This window comes from Lynx canadensis, chromosome C1 (assembly GCF_007474595.2).
Source record: "Lynx canadensis isolate LIC74 chromosome C1, mLynCan4.pri.v2, whole genome shotgun sequence".
Classification (NCBI taxonomy): Eukaryota; Metazoa; Chordata; class Mammalia; order Carnivora; family Felidae; genus Lynx; species Lynx canadensis.
In genome coordinates, this window is record NC_044310.1 from 212,684,490 (window position 1) to 212,702,286 (window position 17,797).

Here is a 17,797-nt window from a genome sequence, read left to right on the forward strand (position 1 = left end):
TCTTTCTGGCAGATGACATAGAGCCCATAAGGTCTATGTTCTAACTGTGTTCTAGGAAAGGATCCTACCATGTGGAGAATATGTATCTGGTTCACTTATGCTGAGCTCCACAGCCAACGCATTTCTTGAAGTAATTTTCTTAAACTTAATCACCTGGAAAGGGACAGCGAAACAGTAGTAATAAATAGGTTGAGACATAAGAATGGGTCAACACGAAAAGGAAAAGCTAAGATATGGACTGGCTTTACTGCAGACCCCCTCAGCCTAAATTTCTTTACCATTTATGGGAATAGTGTAACAATAAAATATCAAATGTAAATAGAATTGGCTAGCATGTACAGACTGTGCACATGTACTAATTCTCATAAGAACCATATGAAATGTAGATGAGAAAACTGAGAAATTTAAGTACCTCTCATAAATTCAGTCAGTTAGCTAGTAAGTGACATGGTTTGGATTTATTCCCAGATCTTGCAATGCAAAATGAAATGAGGAAAGGGTGAATAAAAAATGTTGCGCCAGAAGTTCAACAGACTCTTTGGGTGAGCTTGGGCAACCATGATCACAGTTTTATGTGGCCATTAAAGGTTAGATTCCTGGATTGAGATCCCACAGCTCCAGTTTGTACATGTTCTTTAAGGAACAAACTGAGCTTCAGGTACCCTGGACTGACTTCATTTGTTTCCTCCTCCTTCTCTAAGTTAGCCCCACCTCTGCTGAGTAGATTCCTGGTATCAGCCATTTAACAAAGAGCTCCAGTTCTAAGATGCTGTTATTGTGTGTGATATCCAACCACTATCGTCCCTATCCCTTCCATCAAGACAAGTTTCCTGATCAAAGCAAAATCATGACTACATCTAAGTAAGCCAGACTGTAAATGACAGTCTTAGCTTACCACCACATGTGATCATTTTATGCATTCAGTTTTAGTCTTCTCTTCCTATCACTGTTGTTCTGTTATGCCTTATATTTTTAAGGCTTTGAGGGGGTTAATGTGTTTTCTCATTTAATAAAATGACACTCTTAGCACAGCTTTGCATACAATTAGGAACTAAACGAATTCTTACAGTGACATTATTTATTTTTAAGCTTAAAATTATTTATTTAATTTTATTTCATTTGAATGCTGTAACATTTAGCCAGAGTGCTAGGTCATTTTCGTTTGCAGCTGTACAAAATGATTTTTTTTCATGGAGTAGTTTTGTCCAAATAAAGAAAATTACATAATCTCGATAAAGAGATGATTTGATACATGGCATAAAGTTCCTCTTTATACGATTCTTGGCACATTTATATCTGCTTCATCACCATACTCGTTATATTAGATGAAAACTGACATTCCTTCTATACGTAACTGACTTGCTCTTCAGTTTTGTCACCTTCATTTTCTGTGAGGAGAAGTGTATCTAGTAGAATGATTGATGAAGACTGAATAGTTGAACTGCAGAGCCTCATTGGGCTTTGGTACATGGCAGGATTAATCCCTTTTCGCATTCCATGTTTCATGAAAAACTTAGAGTTCTCTGCCATGGGGTTTCGAAAGTAGATATTGCTGGAGCATTTTCGGACAGTTTTTACTGATTTTGTGGCCTGGTAATTGCAGGTGATGTATCGGCCAAATGCATTCCGAAATGTCTTGTTGAAGAGGGTGTAGACCAAAGGATTCACCCCTGAGGAAACATAGCCTATCCACACAAATATCTCCAGGAGCATTTGGAGAGTAGTCTGGTTGCAGGAATCACATAAAACGAAAGTTATATTCGTAATAAAAAAGGGGCACCACATAAGCAAAAAGAGAAAAAAAACAATCCCTAGAACCTTGGAGGCTCTCTGTTCATTGGAAATGGTCTGCACTGACTTTTTTCCAACTGTCGACATTCTTCGCATGAGTAGATCATTCTTTGAGTTGGGCGGAGTTTTGTCCTTGTGAGTACCATCCAGCATTGCCACCTTTTCAGGTGATGAGCAAGGTGTTTCATCCCTTTGGAAAACTGTAGACACTGTCAGCCATGTTAGGCGTTGAGGTGGCTTGTTTTTGACCAAGTAAGCTTTCTTCTGTAAAGCATGGATAGTGAGAAAGTAGGTGACAATCATGATTGCCAGAGGTGCAAAGAAGGAAGCCAGTGAGCCAAAGAGCATGAAGTTGCCAAAACGGTCCTTTGTTAGCACACAGGTGATGTTGCTTGGGTTATCCACATCAGTTTCTATGCCTTTAATAGGGACTGGAATGGCAATGCCTAAGGAAGAAGAAACGAGATAAATCTAGTTAATTTTATGACTTTCACCTCTTAGATTATGTCCTTTTAGACTTTATCTTAGTGACTTAATGTGGTTAGTGGTTAGTGTATTGTAATTCCTGATACACACAATGCAGAATTTGTCAAAGCACTTAATCCTTGGAAGATTTAACCAATAGAACCTCAGTAAGCAAACCTGCTGTTTTTAAACAGACATTGATTACTGATTTCGAGTTTATAATTAAAACTTCCCTGGGGTGCCTGGGTGGCTCAGTCGGTTAACCATCTGATTCTTGGTTTTGGCTCAGGTCATGATCTCACAGTTTGTGGGATCGAGCCCTGCATTGGGCTCAGTGCTGGCAATGCAGAGGTTGTTTGAGTTTTTCTTTCTCACCCTCTCTCTGCCCCTTCCCCACTCTCACATGTGTGCATACACCGTCTCTCTCTCTCTTTCAAAATAAATAAACTAAAAAAAAAAAAGCTTCCTAAATCTGCAGTATGTCCACGAAATGGCAAAGAATGTGTCCATTTATATCTGTTTATTGATCTATCCCAGGTTAAGGAAAATGAATTCAGAAGAGAATTTGCTTTTATCTTTATATTCGATGTAGTTGACTTAAAGAGACTTCACAGTACGTTCATAGAATATCTTAATTCTGGATAGAGACCTATTATCTTTGAGCTACACAGTTTCATTGAACAGACATTTTCATTTTTTGAAATTCATGAATGTCTTCATCTTTTCCTTTGATTTAGGGAAAACTAAAGGTTTCATTGTTTTTTTTAAAAAACGCTACTTAAAAATTTGAGAGGATGTGGATCATAAAATTTATTTTCAAGTTGAGAGTTCCTCTCATAGATATGAAAGAAATGTATCTTATGCTAATCTTCTAATACTGTAAGTGCCATGAAGTAGGTAATTAAATATGATCTTGCCTAGTGAAGTAGCTAATTAGGAAGAAAGTACACAGGTGTTATCCTCATCCTTTCCCTTTGAAACAGCAGATCCTTAAAAGAAGTCTGAGTTAACTGATCTTTGGAAACCTGTAGAACGCTTGTGTTTTATGAATCTGAAAGTACCTTGTCATGTACACAGCCTTTTTATCGTTACTGAAGAACCTTTGCCGTAAATATTTTCCTCAATTCTATGGCTGCTTTTACTGTACTGCAGAGCTCAGTAGTAGTGACAGAAACCATATAGAGCCTGCAAGCCCAAAATGTTTACTATCTTACCCTTTGTAGGAAAAGTCGGCTAACCCCTGCTGTATGTACCCTGTTATTTCTAGGTAATCATTCCACTGTTCTTTCCCCCCTAAATCCTTCCCTTTTGAAGTCTATTTAATCTACTTACACCACTCTGTTCCCCATCCGGGTCATCTACCCAGCCCTCAGAACATTTGTCTGTCTTCCTCAATGGATTCAGTGCTTTGCTATTGCCTGTCTGCTGGTCCGTTGCCGTTACCTTCCATGATTTCACCTCACTGATGACCCTTCTAACACCGTCATTTTATGTCTCTTGAACTCAACTCTAATTCTTAAAATTATTTTTAAAATTTTAATTCCAATGTAGTTAAACATACATTGTTATATTACTTTCAGATGTATCAGCTCTTAGTAGTAGTAGTAGTAGTAGTATTTTGGACTCCTGAAGCCATCCATAAGCCCTCTTAAAACTGTCCCATATCTAAAGCTATGAACTTTGTTTGCTATTTCCCTTTCTTGTCCTGCTACTCTTCATTACTGTGGAACTTCTCTTTCCTATTATCTTGACCTCTAGTCCATTCTTCCTTCTGTTTTCACACTCCATTAACCCTCTATCAAGGCTCACAATACCTGTCTCAACCAACTTGGTGGTCAGTAAGTTACATTTTCACTGGTACTTGTTTTTTTTTTTTTAATGTTTATTTATTTTAGAGGGAGAGAGAGAGAGTGGGGGAGGAGTAGAGAGAAAGGGAGACAGGATCAGAAGGGGACTCTGCACTGACAGCAGCAGAGTCATCAGGTGTGGGACTCAAACTCACGAACTGAACTGTGAGATTGTGACCTGAGCCGAAGTCAGACACTCAACCAACTGAGCCACCCAGACACCCCTTCACTGGTACTTCTTATACCCTTTTCCCCTTATTCTTTCATACCTTAGCTTATATGCCAGGTCTTACCTAGGATAACTGAACTCTTTTCAAAGCACTTTGCAGAATTTAAACCTAAACTAACCTTTACTATCCTCTGCTTTTTCTTTTACAAGGTTACTTAGTTGTCACTGGTTCTACAAAACAGTGTGATGAAATGAACAGAGCATTGATCTTGGCCTTGGTGCTGAAAAGCTGAAAGCAGTCTTTAAGCCAACTATTTAAAACTTCTAGGTTTCTTTTCTCATCTGTAAAAGGAAAAAGTGGACTTATAAGATCCCTTCTGAAGCTATAAATCTGGAGTCTTCTTTTTATTCTTTCCCCTCTGCATACTTAACACTTTGTATTAGTCTAATTTATTATCTACCTTCCTTGAATATAAAGGCTCTTTTTAATTTATCTTTCTTTGTATTCTTGGTACCTAGCATGTCATAGGTACTCAAAGATTTGATCTGTTTATGGATTCATATGATCCAGCCTTGAGGTATCACTTCTAACAATAGGCTATTTATTGGCTTGATCATATTTCATGGTTTCAAATGTTTTAATTCTTCTTAAAGATCATTTCTCCTGTTTTCTCCCTGCCTTTGTCCCATTTCCCCACCCTACCCCAACACACATACGTCACACTGTCTTCCCTTTCCTCTCCCTCATTGCAGTGAGCTTACCAGAAAGATGTGGGTCTTTTGCCATGAGCTACTATAGTTGTCTTTCTTTGCACTTTAAATTTTGGTAACTGTTACCCATTATCTCCCATGCCCTTTCTCTAACTTCTTTTTGGGGGGCCTCTTCTGTTCTGTCAATCAGCATCTGTTCCTAAAACTGTCCTCTCACCACTTGCATATCTGTCCATTCTGACTAGACTTTTCCTTGACCCTAACTTTCTTCCCAAGCCAGAATAGTAACATTCCTTACTTTTACCTCCAAACTATTCAGAAGAGGTTTGGCCCTGGTGTCATCATTTCAGGAATATAAAGGTCATTTTCATTGTCTTGCTTTCTTGCCTTTTTTTTTTTTTTTTAACCAAGTGTCCTTATTATGATTAGAGAGAGAAAGAGACCATCTTTTTCTTTTTTTCCTGTTACCATTCCAGATCTCTCTTGATTTTATTCCTCTTTAAATTCTTTTTTTGCTAGGAAGAAATGAATCCACTTGTCAGACTATTAATGTAATGATCATAGTAACTGTTGTGAATCTATTTGTTTTTCTGATGTTAACTTATAAACGGTTTGAGTTTTTTATGCTATACTTGATGCTAAGATAGTCTATTTTAGTAGCTATCTTTGAGCATTAAAGATGAGCACAACGGCATAAAACAGTTTAGAAGAAATATCTCCTTCTGTAAATCATTTGTGAATATCACTTGCATCTCTCTTAAAATCTCTGATTAAACACATATCCAAAACATGTAGACATTTACTGACTTTAGTCTATACACATACTGGCTTCCAAGATGAATTTATGATCTTTAATATCCGCATATAAAACATTTGGATTTTTTTTCTCTTTTCCTGTTTATCTTCTTAAATGTGATGATACTTTTTTTTTTTGTCACTTGCGATTTTGCATGCTGCCTAGACCTTAATGATCGGTTTGACAAAAATGAAAACTGTTTTCAGACTTAGTCTTCCTACATGTCAAAATTAAAGCAGGAAGATATCTCAGTAAACATTGTGAAGATGGTTCCTTCAGAACACATGAACTTTTCTCCATTTTCACACGTATTGCTGATAGTGTGGGTTAGTAGCTGTATGATGACATGGCATAAGGAGCTTGTGTTGGTATATCAGTAGCCTGCCTTGACGTCTTTTGTTGGGTTTCACAGCCTACCAGGTCTGCTATATTTCCTAGCCAAATGGAACCAAAGACTGTTTATTTACACCACCCCACACACCCTGACATTCCCCACATACCTATTGAAATTAACCATACCACTGTAATCTTGATGAATGCTGTAGCTCGTGAGTTATATTGATTGGCCTGGATTGGCTTTTTGATGGCTATATAACGATCCACTGAAATGGCACAGAGATGCATGATGGATGCGGTAGAAAAAAGAACATCAAGAAATAACCAGGCAGGGCAGAGAACAAGTGGGAGGGGCCACACAGCCTCTGAAAAACAAAACAAAAACATATTCTCCTGCAAAATGGCAATCTTCAATCTGTAATTTCTTTTTAAAGTGATAATAGATTTTTAAACTTTTTATGTTATTCATCTGAAATTTTATGGTTTATCCTCCACAAGATGTTTAAGACAATGGAGTCAGTAATATTAAGTATATTTCTGCAAATGACCCCTTTTAAAATTTTTTTTTTTTTTTCAACGTTTATTTATTTTTGGGACAGAGAGAGACAGAGCATGAACGGGGGAGGGGCAGAGAGAGAGGGAGACACAGAATCGGAAACAGGCTCCAGGCTCCGAGCCATCAGCCCAGAGCCCGACGCGGGGCTCGAACTCACAGACCGCGAGATCGTGACCTGGCTGAAGTCGGACGCTTAACCGACTGCGCCACCCAGGCGCCCCAAATGACCCCTTTTAAATACATTTTCTATTTCATATAATAATTACAACACTCTTTCAAAATCTGTAGTTTAATATTTTTAACATACCATTGCTCTTTTGTCTATTCCTTTTGTGATCTTTTAAAAATTTCCAGTGTCGGGGCGCCTGGGTGGCTCATTCAGTTGAGCATTCCACTTTTGATTTCAGCTTAGGTCATGATCTCAGGGTTGTGGGATCAAGCCCCGTGTTGCGCTCTGAAATGAGCGTGAAGACCACCACTTAAGATTCTGTCTCAGGCGCCTGGGTGGCTCAGTTGATTAAGCGTTTGACTTCGACTCAAGTCATCATCTCATGGTTCATGAGTTTGAGCCCTGTGTCAGGCTCTGTGCTGACCGCGTAGAGCCTGGAGACTGCTTTGGATGCTGTGTCTCCATCTCTCTCCACCCCTCGCCACTTGTGTGTGTGCACGCACATTCTCTCTCAAAAGTAATAAACATAAAAAAAATTTTTTTTAAATTCTGTCTCTCCCTCTCTCTGTAATGAAAAATTAAAAAAAAAAATTTTTTTAAGTGAATGGGAGTCTCAGTGAGACCTGGGATTTGGGCTCAGTTCTAGCAATAACTAGCAGTATGATCTTTGTTTATACCAAACTCTCATTTGGTGAAATAATTAAGTGGAATGATTTGAGTTTTCTTTTTGACAGAAGTACTTCTTTAATAAAGTTTGCAAAAGGAATGGCTTCAGATCATTTTGAAGAAAAGTAGATTGTTATCCTTCCGTATTCCTTCATTCACTCCAGGCACTGGAGACTATGGTTTAAAAAGTCTCAAGTATTAGACATAGTACTTAATTTATGTAACAAACTCTTATAAAAAAGCATTTACTCAATATTTCATATAGTCTTGAGCACTTAAGAAATACTTTGAAAATTTTCAGGGTTTGGATATGATAACTATATTCTACATAGCTTTCCAATAAATTTACTTAGACAAGTATCCATACATATGTGGGTTTGACACATAATATATTATACACACACCCAGTATATATATATTTACAGTTCTAAAACACCTAAAATTTATTTTAGGGTTTGCCCTAGAATATTTCAGTTAGAATCCACTTTACTAAAACACACACTCACAGATTTTAGAACTTGCTATAAAAAGCAAATTACTTCTATTTGAAACAAACGTCATATATATATGAGAATATCTAAATCTTTTTACAGTTTAACTGTTGTATGCGCACAGACAACATAAATTACTTTTGTTGGTTTTTCCACAATGATCTGACTTTGACAGGTATAAAATGATTAGGATAATTGAAGGAGGACCAAGATAACCATTTTAGGATTTCAGAGCACCAAGAAGAAACTCGTCAGTTGTGATCTGTTTAAATTCAGGAATCCTGAGGGTGGAGAGAGGTTAGTATCCCAGAACAACAACAAAAAAGACTATAGTGTAGGAAAAGAGTTTTGAAATAGACTTGAATATGTTATTTTCAAAAGTATGCGAATTAATGTTTGAGAAGGCTCTGAGAAAGATTGTGTCTTGGGTCTTAAAAGATGCACCTACATTTGTTTGCTGATATAGGTTAGGTGCTCAGAATGCCTCATATGAAAAAATTTATGGAAGACCTCTCAAAATTAATCAAGTATGGTAGAGAAATCTGTCTTTAAAAGAATCTAATACTATTTTTAAAGAATCTATAGTATTTAGATTTTCTGTTAAGTAGAAAAGGACTTTGGACAGTGAAAGACAGCAATGGACCTGAGCTTAAGTAAACTAAGAGTCTAAGTGAGTGAAAATAATGACATATGATTAAGAGAGTTTTGCAGTGGAAATGACTTGAAATGAGGCTACATTCTGTAGTAAAGTTCTACATTTAGGACTGAGTAGTAGAAAAATACTCAAGTCTAGAGCTACAACAAGAGATACTGATTATAGTTTTAAATGTGCCTATATAGCTTTTCTAATTATGGGTTCTTTGTCTTTAAATTAAGATCTGGAAAATTCTAGTCATAAATCTAGTAGCTGTGATAGGAAGCCACAATAGAACTCTCATGTAAAAAGGACAGATCTTTGGAAAATAGACTATTTGACCTACATATTCCTAGTTGTGAGCTAAAGCTCTTTAGTGCTCCTTTAATTAAGCCTGTGAAGCCTTGTTAAGCTCACTTTCCAATAGAATGAATTTATTTTATAAACTCCAATTTTGGAACACAAAGTGGGTATTAAAATTAATGCAGATCACTAGAATTTTATTATTTCAGTCAATACTTACTGCTAACAGTAGAAGTACTGAGGCGTAATAGAAAAAGTATTGCTAAGTACTGAGGCGTGATAGAAAAAGAGACTGTAATAGGTTTAGGATTAAGAGAGATGGATCTCTATGATTAACCTTTATAATTGCAAGTTTCATGAAATACTAGTCAGTAGACTTTTTATGAAATGAATATAAAAGTAACATGACTGCATTTAATTAACAGAAATCTTTTATATGCTTGTCTAATTGCTTAAGTAGGTTCAGGTAATGCAAGAATTTATACAAATTAAAAGCAGTTCTAGACATTCTCAAGTTATCATTCTCAAATTGTCTTTTCAGTTAGCATTAATTTGATAGGCTCAAGGTCAGAAAAGTTTCTTACTAGAGTAACTAGGGGCACCTGGGTGGCTCAGTCAGTTAAGTGTCGGACTTAAGTTCAGGGCATGATCTTGCAGTCCGGGAGTTCGAGCCCCGCATTGGGCTCTGTGCTGACAGCTCAGAGCCTGGAGCCTGCTTTGGATTCTGTGTCTGTCTGTCTGTCTGTCTCTCTCTCTCTCTCTCTCTCTCTCCCTCCCCCCCTCCCCTCCCCCACTCACACTCTGTCTCTCAAAAATGAATGAATGTTTAAAAAACTTTTTTTAATAAATAAAAAAATTAAAAAATATTGGGTTTTGGCTGTCCCTAGAGAAAATTCTGTGGCTGTCTTTTTTTTTTAAGCTTTTATTTGTATTTATTTTGAGAGTGAGAATCCCAAGTGGGCTGTGCACTGTGAGTGCAGAGCCTGTCACAGGGCTCAATCTCACAAACCTCAAAATCATGACCTGAGCCGAAATCAAGAGTCAGATGCTTAACTGACTTAGCCACCTAGGTACCCCAATGGCTGTCTTGTTAGATAGTTATTTAAGATATAAGTGTTGGCTGTTTGCCAAATATGACTGTTTAGGTTGGTATGATTTCTCATTTCATTTGAGAAAGCAATGTAGAAGAGGTTAAGAGTATGAATTCTGGAGTCATTCTCCCAGATTCAAATTATGTCTCTTCCATTTATTTATTCCTATGTCCTCTCTTGTAAAGTAGGGATATGGTGATGATGCCCATTTTATAGGTTTGCTTTGAAGATTAAATGCTGTACTACATGTAAAGTGTTTAGAAAATGTCTGGCATAGAGAAAGCACTCAAATGTTAGTTCTTATTACTATTATTATCTGACAAAAACTAGCCAAGTAGCGTAGCCATTAAAACACTGCTACTTAGAAATGTAAGTCATATCATTGCTATAAAATCAGTATGTTTGTCTTCCTGACTGCTGTAGCAAGAGTACATGTATCCAGGGGCACCTGGTGATGCAGTAGGTTGAGCAGCCAAAACTCTTTGATTTTGGCTCAGGTCATGATCCCAGGTTTGTGGGATTGAGCCCCCTGCATTGGGCTCCATGCTGAGCATGGAGTCTGCTTGGGATTCATTCATTCATTCTCTCTCTGTCTCTCTCGCTTTCTCTCTCTCACTTTCCCTCTGCCCTTCTCCCTTGTTTCCACGTGCTCTCTCTCTCTCTCAAAGAAAAAAATTTTGTTTCCAAAGGGGGGGAAAAAATGAGTGCATGTATCCAATTGAATTTAAATCTGTACTCTTTAAAAAGCATGGGAACATGTTTAACTGTTTAAATTTGTCATGAAAGTATGCCTTTTTAACTGTCTATATGTGTGTGTCTAACTATAAATAGCAAACATAAATAACTAATGTTCATTGCCATGCTTGGCTATTTATGTGTATTTATTTGTTTATTTTGCTTTCTTTTTAACTGGTATAAAAACCTAAATTTTTTAACCAGAAACTCCATTTCTTGATGAGATAGACTCATTTTATCTGAACCTTGCTTAATCTTTGGGCACGTTTTTAGTTTGGAAAGCTGAATTATTAGTTTAGAAAGTAATTAAAATTAATATGTAAGTCTGGGATATAAGATATGTGCCTTTTGAGTATTTTAAAAGACTTTTTTTTAATGCTTTTTTATTTATTTTGAGAGAGAGAGAGAATGAATTGGGGAGGGACAAAAAGGAAGAGAAAGAGAATCCTAAGCAGGTTCCACACTGTCAGCACAGAACCAGACATGGGGCTTGAACTCACAATCCATGAGATGCTGACCTGAGCCAAAATCAAGAGTCTGACGCTTAACTGAGTGAGCCACCCAGATGCCCCTAAAAGACTCTTTTTAAAGCTATCCCAAGAGGGCTGTGCCTTTAGAGATTACCGAGGTAAACAGTGTTAGAGCAGGACAAGGCCTAATAATCCGAAAAGGCATAGTTCTCAAAATAGCCATTTTTTTAAACCTCAGAAATTCTTATGTTTGTATCTTTATCTTCCAGAAAAGAGAGACATAGATCAGTGCTTCAGTCTTTATTATGAAGCTTCTGTTTTGTTTTTGTTGTCATTTTCCTATTACATTAGAGCATATAAAATATTCTGGGATTAGATGTCTAATATGATAGTGTTTTAAATGTTTCAAGTGATTTAATACTTAGGAAAATTTTTTTCTTGGTTTTTACATTTCCACTTTTCCAAAAAGAAGTGCTTTAATTGCTTTGCTCCCTCATTTAAGAATTAGAGCAACATTTCACTGCGTAAGTGAATAACTGATGTTTTTTTCTTTTACTGCTGTACATCTGTTTCATCTCTGGTCAGACTTACACCTAAACTAAATCACATATTTAAGTATATAAACTCTTCTCATACTCCACTTGCCAATTATTTGTGCCTATAATGTGTCCCTATTTGACCATTTAAGATATCTGCAATGTCAGTTTTAGCATATCCGTTTTCCAGACAAGGTGATTGAACTGATGTGAGTGAGTTTCCTAAGCCAACACAGGAGAACCCGGATTCAGAGCCTGGGTTGTCTTGCTTTAAACCTCTGTAACCTCTGTCTTTCAGCCATTTTATTTTATACACCCTCTTCCAGCTGTATGACAGATACTGTTCCAGCTATAATCGTGAGGCATGAGTTAAAACTTAAGTTATAAATAAACTAGTAATGATCAATGAATGACCAAACACTGTTATTTTCTCCTTTACATTTTTAATCATTTATTTAAGGAGAGAAGGGAAAGTCCAGAGAATTTCTTAAACTGTGAGTGAACATTCTGTCTTTTTGGTATTAGCACATGATGTTCTGTTTTCCTTTGCATCCTATTCAAGTATTTCTAATGTAGGCATTTCCAAGCCTTCTGTCGTAAGCTACTAACTTGTGATTGTGCATTTTTGGAATTACATGCAGGACAGTAAAAACTAGAACTATAAAGCAAAGTTAGTGCTCCCAGAGCATTGACATAGGTATCACAATTCATTTGAGAGACCATGTTGGGCCAGTCATAATCTTGGTAAAATAGAAATTCTATAAAAAAAAAAATTCAGACAATATTGAAAAAAAAAATTCAGACAGTTTATGATCAAATAGTATATAAATCATTGGTTGAATAAAATACTCTGTACCATAAGAACCAGTTTTAAAATGTTTAACTTCTCTCCTTTTTTTAAACTTAATTTTAGTAGAACATTAGTTAATGTAAAGTTTCTTATGATAATTTCATTAAATTTCCCTGAGATGACTAAAATCACTCATACCACTCAGTAGTAGTTAATTTTTTTATGTTTACAGAATTGGGGACACTGTACCGACTTCAGAAGTTTGGAAGATTATTCCTGTAATGAGAGAAAAATACACAAAATCTGTTCCTGTCTTTTAGATTTATTAGAAATTCTTATAAATGCATTAATTTAGAAAGTCTTTGTTAACATGTGAACGCCTATCAAAAAATCTTAGTATTTGAAGTCAGGTCCCAATTTATAGTATGTGCAGTTCCCAATTTATGAATGTATCCTTTTGAAGCTTTTTAGAAGGCAGAGCATGTATTTTCTCATATACTTTCTCATAGAAAAAGAACAGCGTTAAAAAAAAAAACAGTGTTTTCAATAATGAATTTAATGCAATAATTTTTTAAATAGAAGTTAAATTTCCAGGTTAGTTTATTTTTTAAAAATCGAATCCCCCTATAGAGCTTAATTACTGATAGTAAAAGTGTTTGGGACTATGAAAGATTTTATTTTGTAATTAAAAATTAACAACATTTGAAAGAATGAAGTGTAGTTAAAACATATTATTAGGACAAAAATAGGAAGACATTCCATATATTTTATGTTAAAATATGTTGGGTTTTCTGCTAACATTTATTGGCAAGAATATGTTGGGCCCAAAAAATGTAAATATAAACTTAGTTGTCAGTTGCACATACCTACTATTTTCCTATGGAATACATGGAATTATCTCCCATCTGTTTTTGTGTTTTGTCAGGTCACTTTAATACTATGGAACTTTGCTTTTTAAGATTCCTTAACTATTTAGCTGATAACTTGAATATCTACCTCAGTATTTTTTTGTATGTAGTAGATTTTTGATATTTTTGGACTCGTGGACTTTAAAGTTAAAATTTAGTTCTGTGTAACTCATTCTATCTCATTTGTTCAATATAACATCAATTAAAGTATAAGATGAGCATTGTAACATTTGCTGTATGCCTATTTAAAGAGTGATTTTACTGTTAAGTTACTATTGTGTGTGCAGAGAAAAGAGCTTGAATCAAATCTCTGTACAGTCTTTACCAAATATACACAAATGGTTCTATATAATCCTCATTTTATTTCTTTTAAACTTTATTCAGGATTAAGATCCTTTAGGTTCTCCTTTCGAGTATGATTTATTAATTATTTTCCATGGTTACATGTAGCACTAAATTATTCAGAAGGTTACAGATTTACAGAAGAGAAGGGGAAAGATAGACATTATTAATGATTAGAGAGTCAATTAAAGCAGTGGAAACTTATTTATTACTGCGTGTCCTGCTACAGAATTTCAAGCCTGGATAAATGTTGATTTAGAATGAGAAGTTTTAACCTGTCACCATCTGATACTTGGGGGATCAAACACTTAATTTTAGATATCTCTATAATTACTTAAAAATGTAACATTTAACCTAAATATAATAGTTTAAATTGGAGTTTTTCTTCTCCTTCTAATATGTATTCTAGTTAAATTTTACTTTTCTAACCTGAAGTATTTTTATACTCACTATATAAACATAATTTCAAGAAGCCCTATCTGCTGCAAATAATCATTTTTCTTATGCAGTTAATGGATGGAATATCAATTTATGCCAGGCAATGAATACGTTAAATATCCTTTTAATTCTGATTCTTAGAAGCCCTCATAATTTATTAGAATTATTTGAATTTACCCACATTCTATTAACTAGAGAGGATATGCATAAATCAAAACTAGTTCATTATAATATCATTATCTTTTTATTATAACAAACTAATACTTTAATATTGAACTACATTTTATTGTAATAACTCAGGTTTTGATCACTTATTGTAATAACTTATGTTTAATAATTTTTGATGTTATTTTAAATAACAATTTAAAGTCCAATTTTTCTTACATGTATCAAGGACCTGGATGGTCAGAAATCATAAAAATTAAACAGATGAATCATCTTTTAGAACACTGTGAGCCAGACCATTTCCTTTAGCAACTAAACATAGTATTTTCTTAACATGACACGGTATAAGAATTATGTTTAAGTCTAAAGTACACAAATGATAAATATAACAAGAATTTTAAAACAATTCCAGTTTTAAATTTGGGTTTGGTGATTCAAATTGGAATTTAGTTACTAAAGATTTTATCATTAATAAGTAACTCAGCACATAACTGTCACAGAAGTGTCCTAGCTATTACTTTGTCAAGGGAAAAATATATTAATAATGGGGAAGTTAAAGTATAGGTCTGTTCTTCACTATAATTTTTAGGTGATGAATGCAGAATCTGTGAATATTGCTAACTTGGATGATTTTTTAAATGATGGCTAGGAAGGAGTAGAATTTCTAAGAAATTATTTTTTGCTCTTTAAAATTGATTATCAGCCGGGGCGCCTGGGTGGCGCAGTCGGTTAAGCGTCCGACTTCAGCCAGGTCACGATCTCGCGGTCCGTGAGTTCGAGCCCCGCGTCAGGCTCTGGGCTGATGGCTCGGAGCCTGGAGCCTGTTTCCGATTCTGTGTCTCCCTCTCTCTCTGCCCCTCCCCCGTTCATGCTCTGTCTCTCTCTGTCCCAAAAATAAATAAACGTTGAAAAAAAAAAAATTTAAAATTGATTATCAGCCATAGGAAATGATGGGAATAAGAGTCTGTTTACTCACTGTATCTTTAAATAGTCTAAGTTCACCTTTAAAGACTAAATGAGTATCCATTTTTCTAACAGTATATCACAGTTCTGTGGTTTGATGTCAGGAACAAAGTGAAATACTTACCAAACATTATTGTCAAGAGGGCAATCGGCATCACAAACAATCCAACCAGCAAATCAGCCACTGCTAAGGACATTAGAAAATAATTGGTAGCGTATTGCAGCTTTTTCTCCAGTGAAACCGCCAGAATAACCAGGATGTTCCCACCAATCGTGGGTATTATCACCATGAGTATCAGAAGAGCAGCCCAGCGCGGTTTATTTCCCTGTTGCTCACCAATCTGTTTCATTTCTTCTGGTGTTGATTCTGTCTGTAATCCAGACCAGTTAGCAAAGATTAAGTGATCAAATGAGCTCCGCAAAATGTGCTCAGGAATTCTGCTTTGTTCTGATATTCTATAAGAGAAGGCCATTTGCTGTTTTTGTGTGATTTGATCCAATTCCGGACAATGGTCAGCATGGTCAGTAGCTAAGCTGGTCATCTGCTTTTTAAAGGCATTGTACCCAGGCCACAGAAACACTCAAAAGCCAAAGTTGACTCCTTCCTTTAAAAAATATTTTCAGGTTGTCTAAAATGAGAGCATACATCATCTGTCCATTTCTGTAGGTAAGGCCCAAGTGTTTAGTCTTCAGCAGAGGCTCCACTTTCGTAAGGCTTAATGAAAGAAACTGATAGCTGTGAAAGAAAGACTGTTAATTAGTTTCTCTTGCTCTTTTTTTTTTTTTTTTTTTTGCTGTAGTGGTAGACTCCTGTTTGAATTTGAATGCCAGTGAGTTCCGAGTTTCTCCCTAGATGTATAAAATATGTGAATTGCATTATTTTATTTCTTTATTTAAAAAAAATAGTTAAACACTTGAGCTTAGTAGCCCTTCCCATCTGAACAAGTCTCTTGTGCACTTGTGGCAATGCAACTTAGTTCCATAGTCATATTCCTGATATGCCTCAGGTTATGAAACAGGAGATACATTAATTTTTTCAGTAGTCATAAAAAAAGGCTAGCTGTTTCCAATCCTTGAATGTCGTTTTACCTTTACTCTAGAATATGTACATAAGAATAGAAACATCAAAGCACTAAATAGTTCTGAATAGAACTTTTTGGTACACACTCACCTAGAAATACTTCAAGCCCATGTAAGGTCCAAGTAAATTATTTACCAGCTAGGAATCCTTATTTGTAGTTAGGTTTATCTGATCAAGTTTATCTTAATACTGATGTAAATAACATTTTTATGAAACATTTTATAAGTCCTTTAGTTTGAGAGAAGGAAAAAAATAATTACTAGAATCCAAATAATTGTTTTTAGTAACTTCATCTTTCAAAGAAAGCCTGTTTCTGCAACAACAAATATTCTCCAAATTTATCACTTTACGCCAGATTTCAAACAGTTCTTTCTTTTGGTTTTAAGTAATCGTTTTCTCCCTTAACCTGTCCAGTTTCCTTAGGAAGGAGGGTAAGCTAAGAGGAAGGTTAAACCATTTATTCATAAAATCTGTAAATCCCCTATTAAATATCTCTCCTTTAACATCAGTGAATTTTCATTTAGGCTTTTAAATCACTGAATAGAAATGAAAGATAGCAGTTTTTTTTGAAGAAAGAAAAAAAAACCTTTTAGATTATTTGTTAAATACTTACCTTGTATTGTCAATCTCCCAAGCATGTTATCTTATCTGCTCGGTAGACCTGTTTGCTGCTGTGACTGAAGTTCTCCCGTGGACTTATTCAGAGCCTCCAGCACTGGCACTTGAAAGCAGTGAAACAAATGTGTTGTATAGCTGCAAGCCTGCCAAGAAGGTTATTTCCTCTTTGATACATTCATTTTTAGAGAGTAGCAGCATTCATTATAATTCATAAAACTACCAGTTAAGTATGTTGAACCAGTTCATGACCCTATTCATGTTGTGTTTGTAAGAGCTTTCTTTGATATTTGGGGGAATGAAATAAGCCTCTGTCATTCTAGTTTAAGATAGTTTTGTTTCAGATTAATACTGAGCTGTTTTTCCCATTTGAGAAAAAATAAGTCTAGAAATTCTGGAGCTTGCATTCTGTGAAGATTCTGCCCTGTGAGCCTTACAGTAATTTCCAGAGTTCTAGTTTCAAAACATGATTCTTATCCAGCTTTTATGTGTTTGCTGTGGAACACAATTAATTCTCTCTGGTTGCAACCTTATATAGAAGAGTGCAGAAAGGTCTGCATTCTACTTGTATACATAGGTTTTAGCAGAAACTTTCATTGCTCATTTTTTAAACAGATGTCCTCTGGATTGGGGAGTCGGTTCTTTGGCAGTTTTTTTTTTCCTCCACAGATATATTGGGGAAAGCATACAGAATGTAATGAAAATATATTTCTGCCTTATTTTAGAAAA

At 35.5% G+C, this 17,797-nt stretch overlaps 2 protein-coding genes across 2 annotated transcripts in view; one reads left to right on the forward strand and one right to left on the reverse strand.

The window, feature by feature from the left end:
* Positions 1–17,797, forward strand: part of PSMD1 (proteasome 26S subunit, non-ATPase 1) — a 95,315-nt gene that overhangs the window by 32,455 nt on the left and 45,063 nt on the right. The window lies entirely within an intron of this gene.
* On the reverse strand, positions 1,071–17,279 carry HTR2B (5-hydroxytryptamine receptor 2B). The gene is made up of 4 exons (XM_030324990.1): positions 17,067–17,279; positions 15,497–16,108; positions 6,280–6,480; positions 1,071–2,237 (listed from the first exon to the last, which is right to left on the reverse strand). The coding sequence occupies exons 2-4, from the start codon at positions 15,912–15,914 to the stop codon at positions 1,345–1,347; spliced, it is 1,512 nt and encodes a 503-aa protein (XP_030180850.1). The 5' UTR covers positions 15,915–16,108; positions 17,067–17,279; the 3' UTR covers positions 1,071–1,344.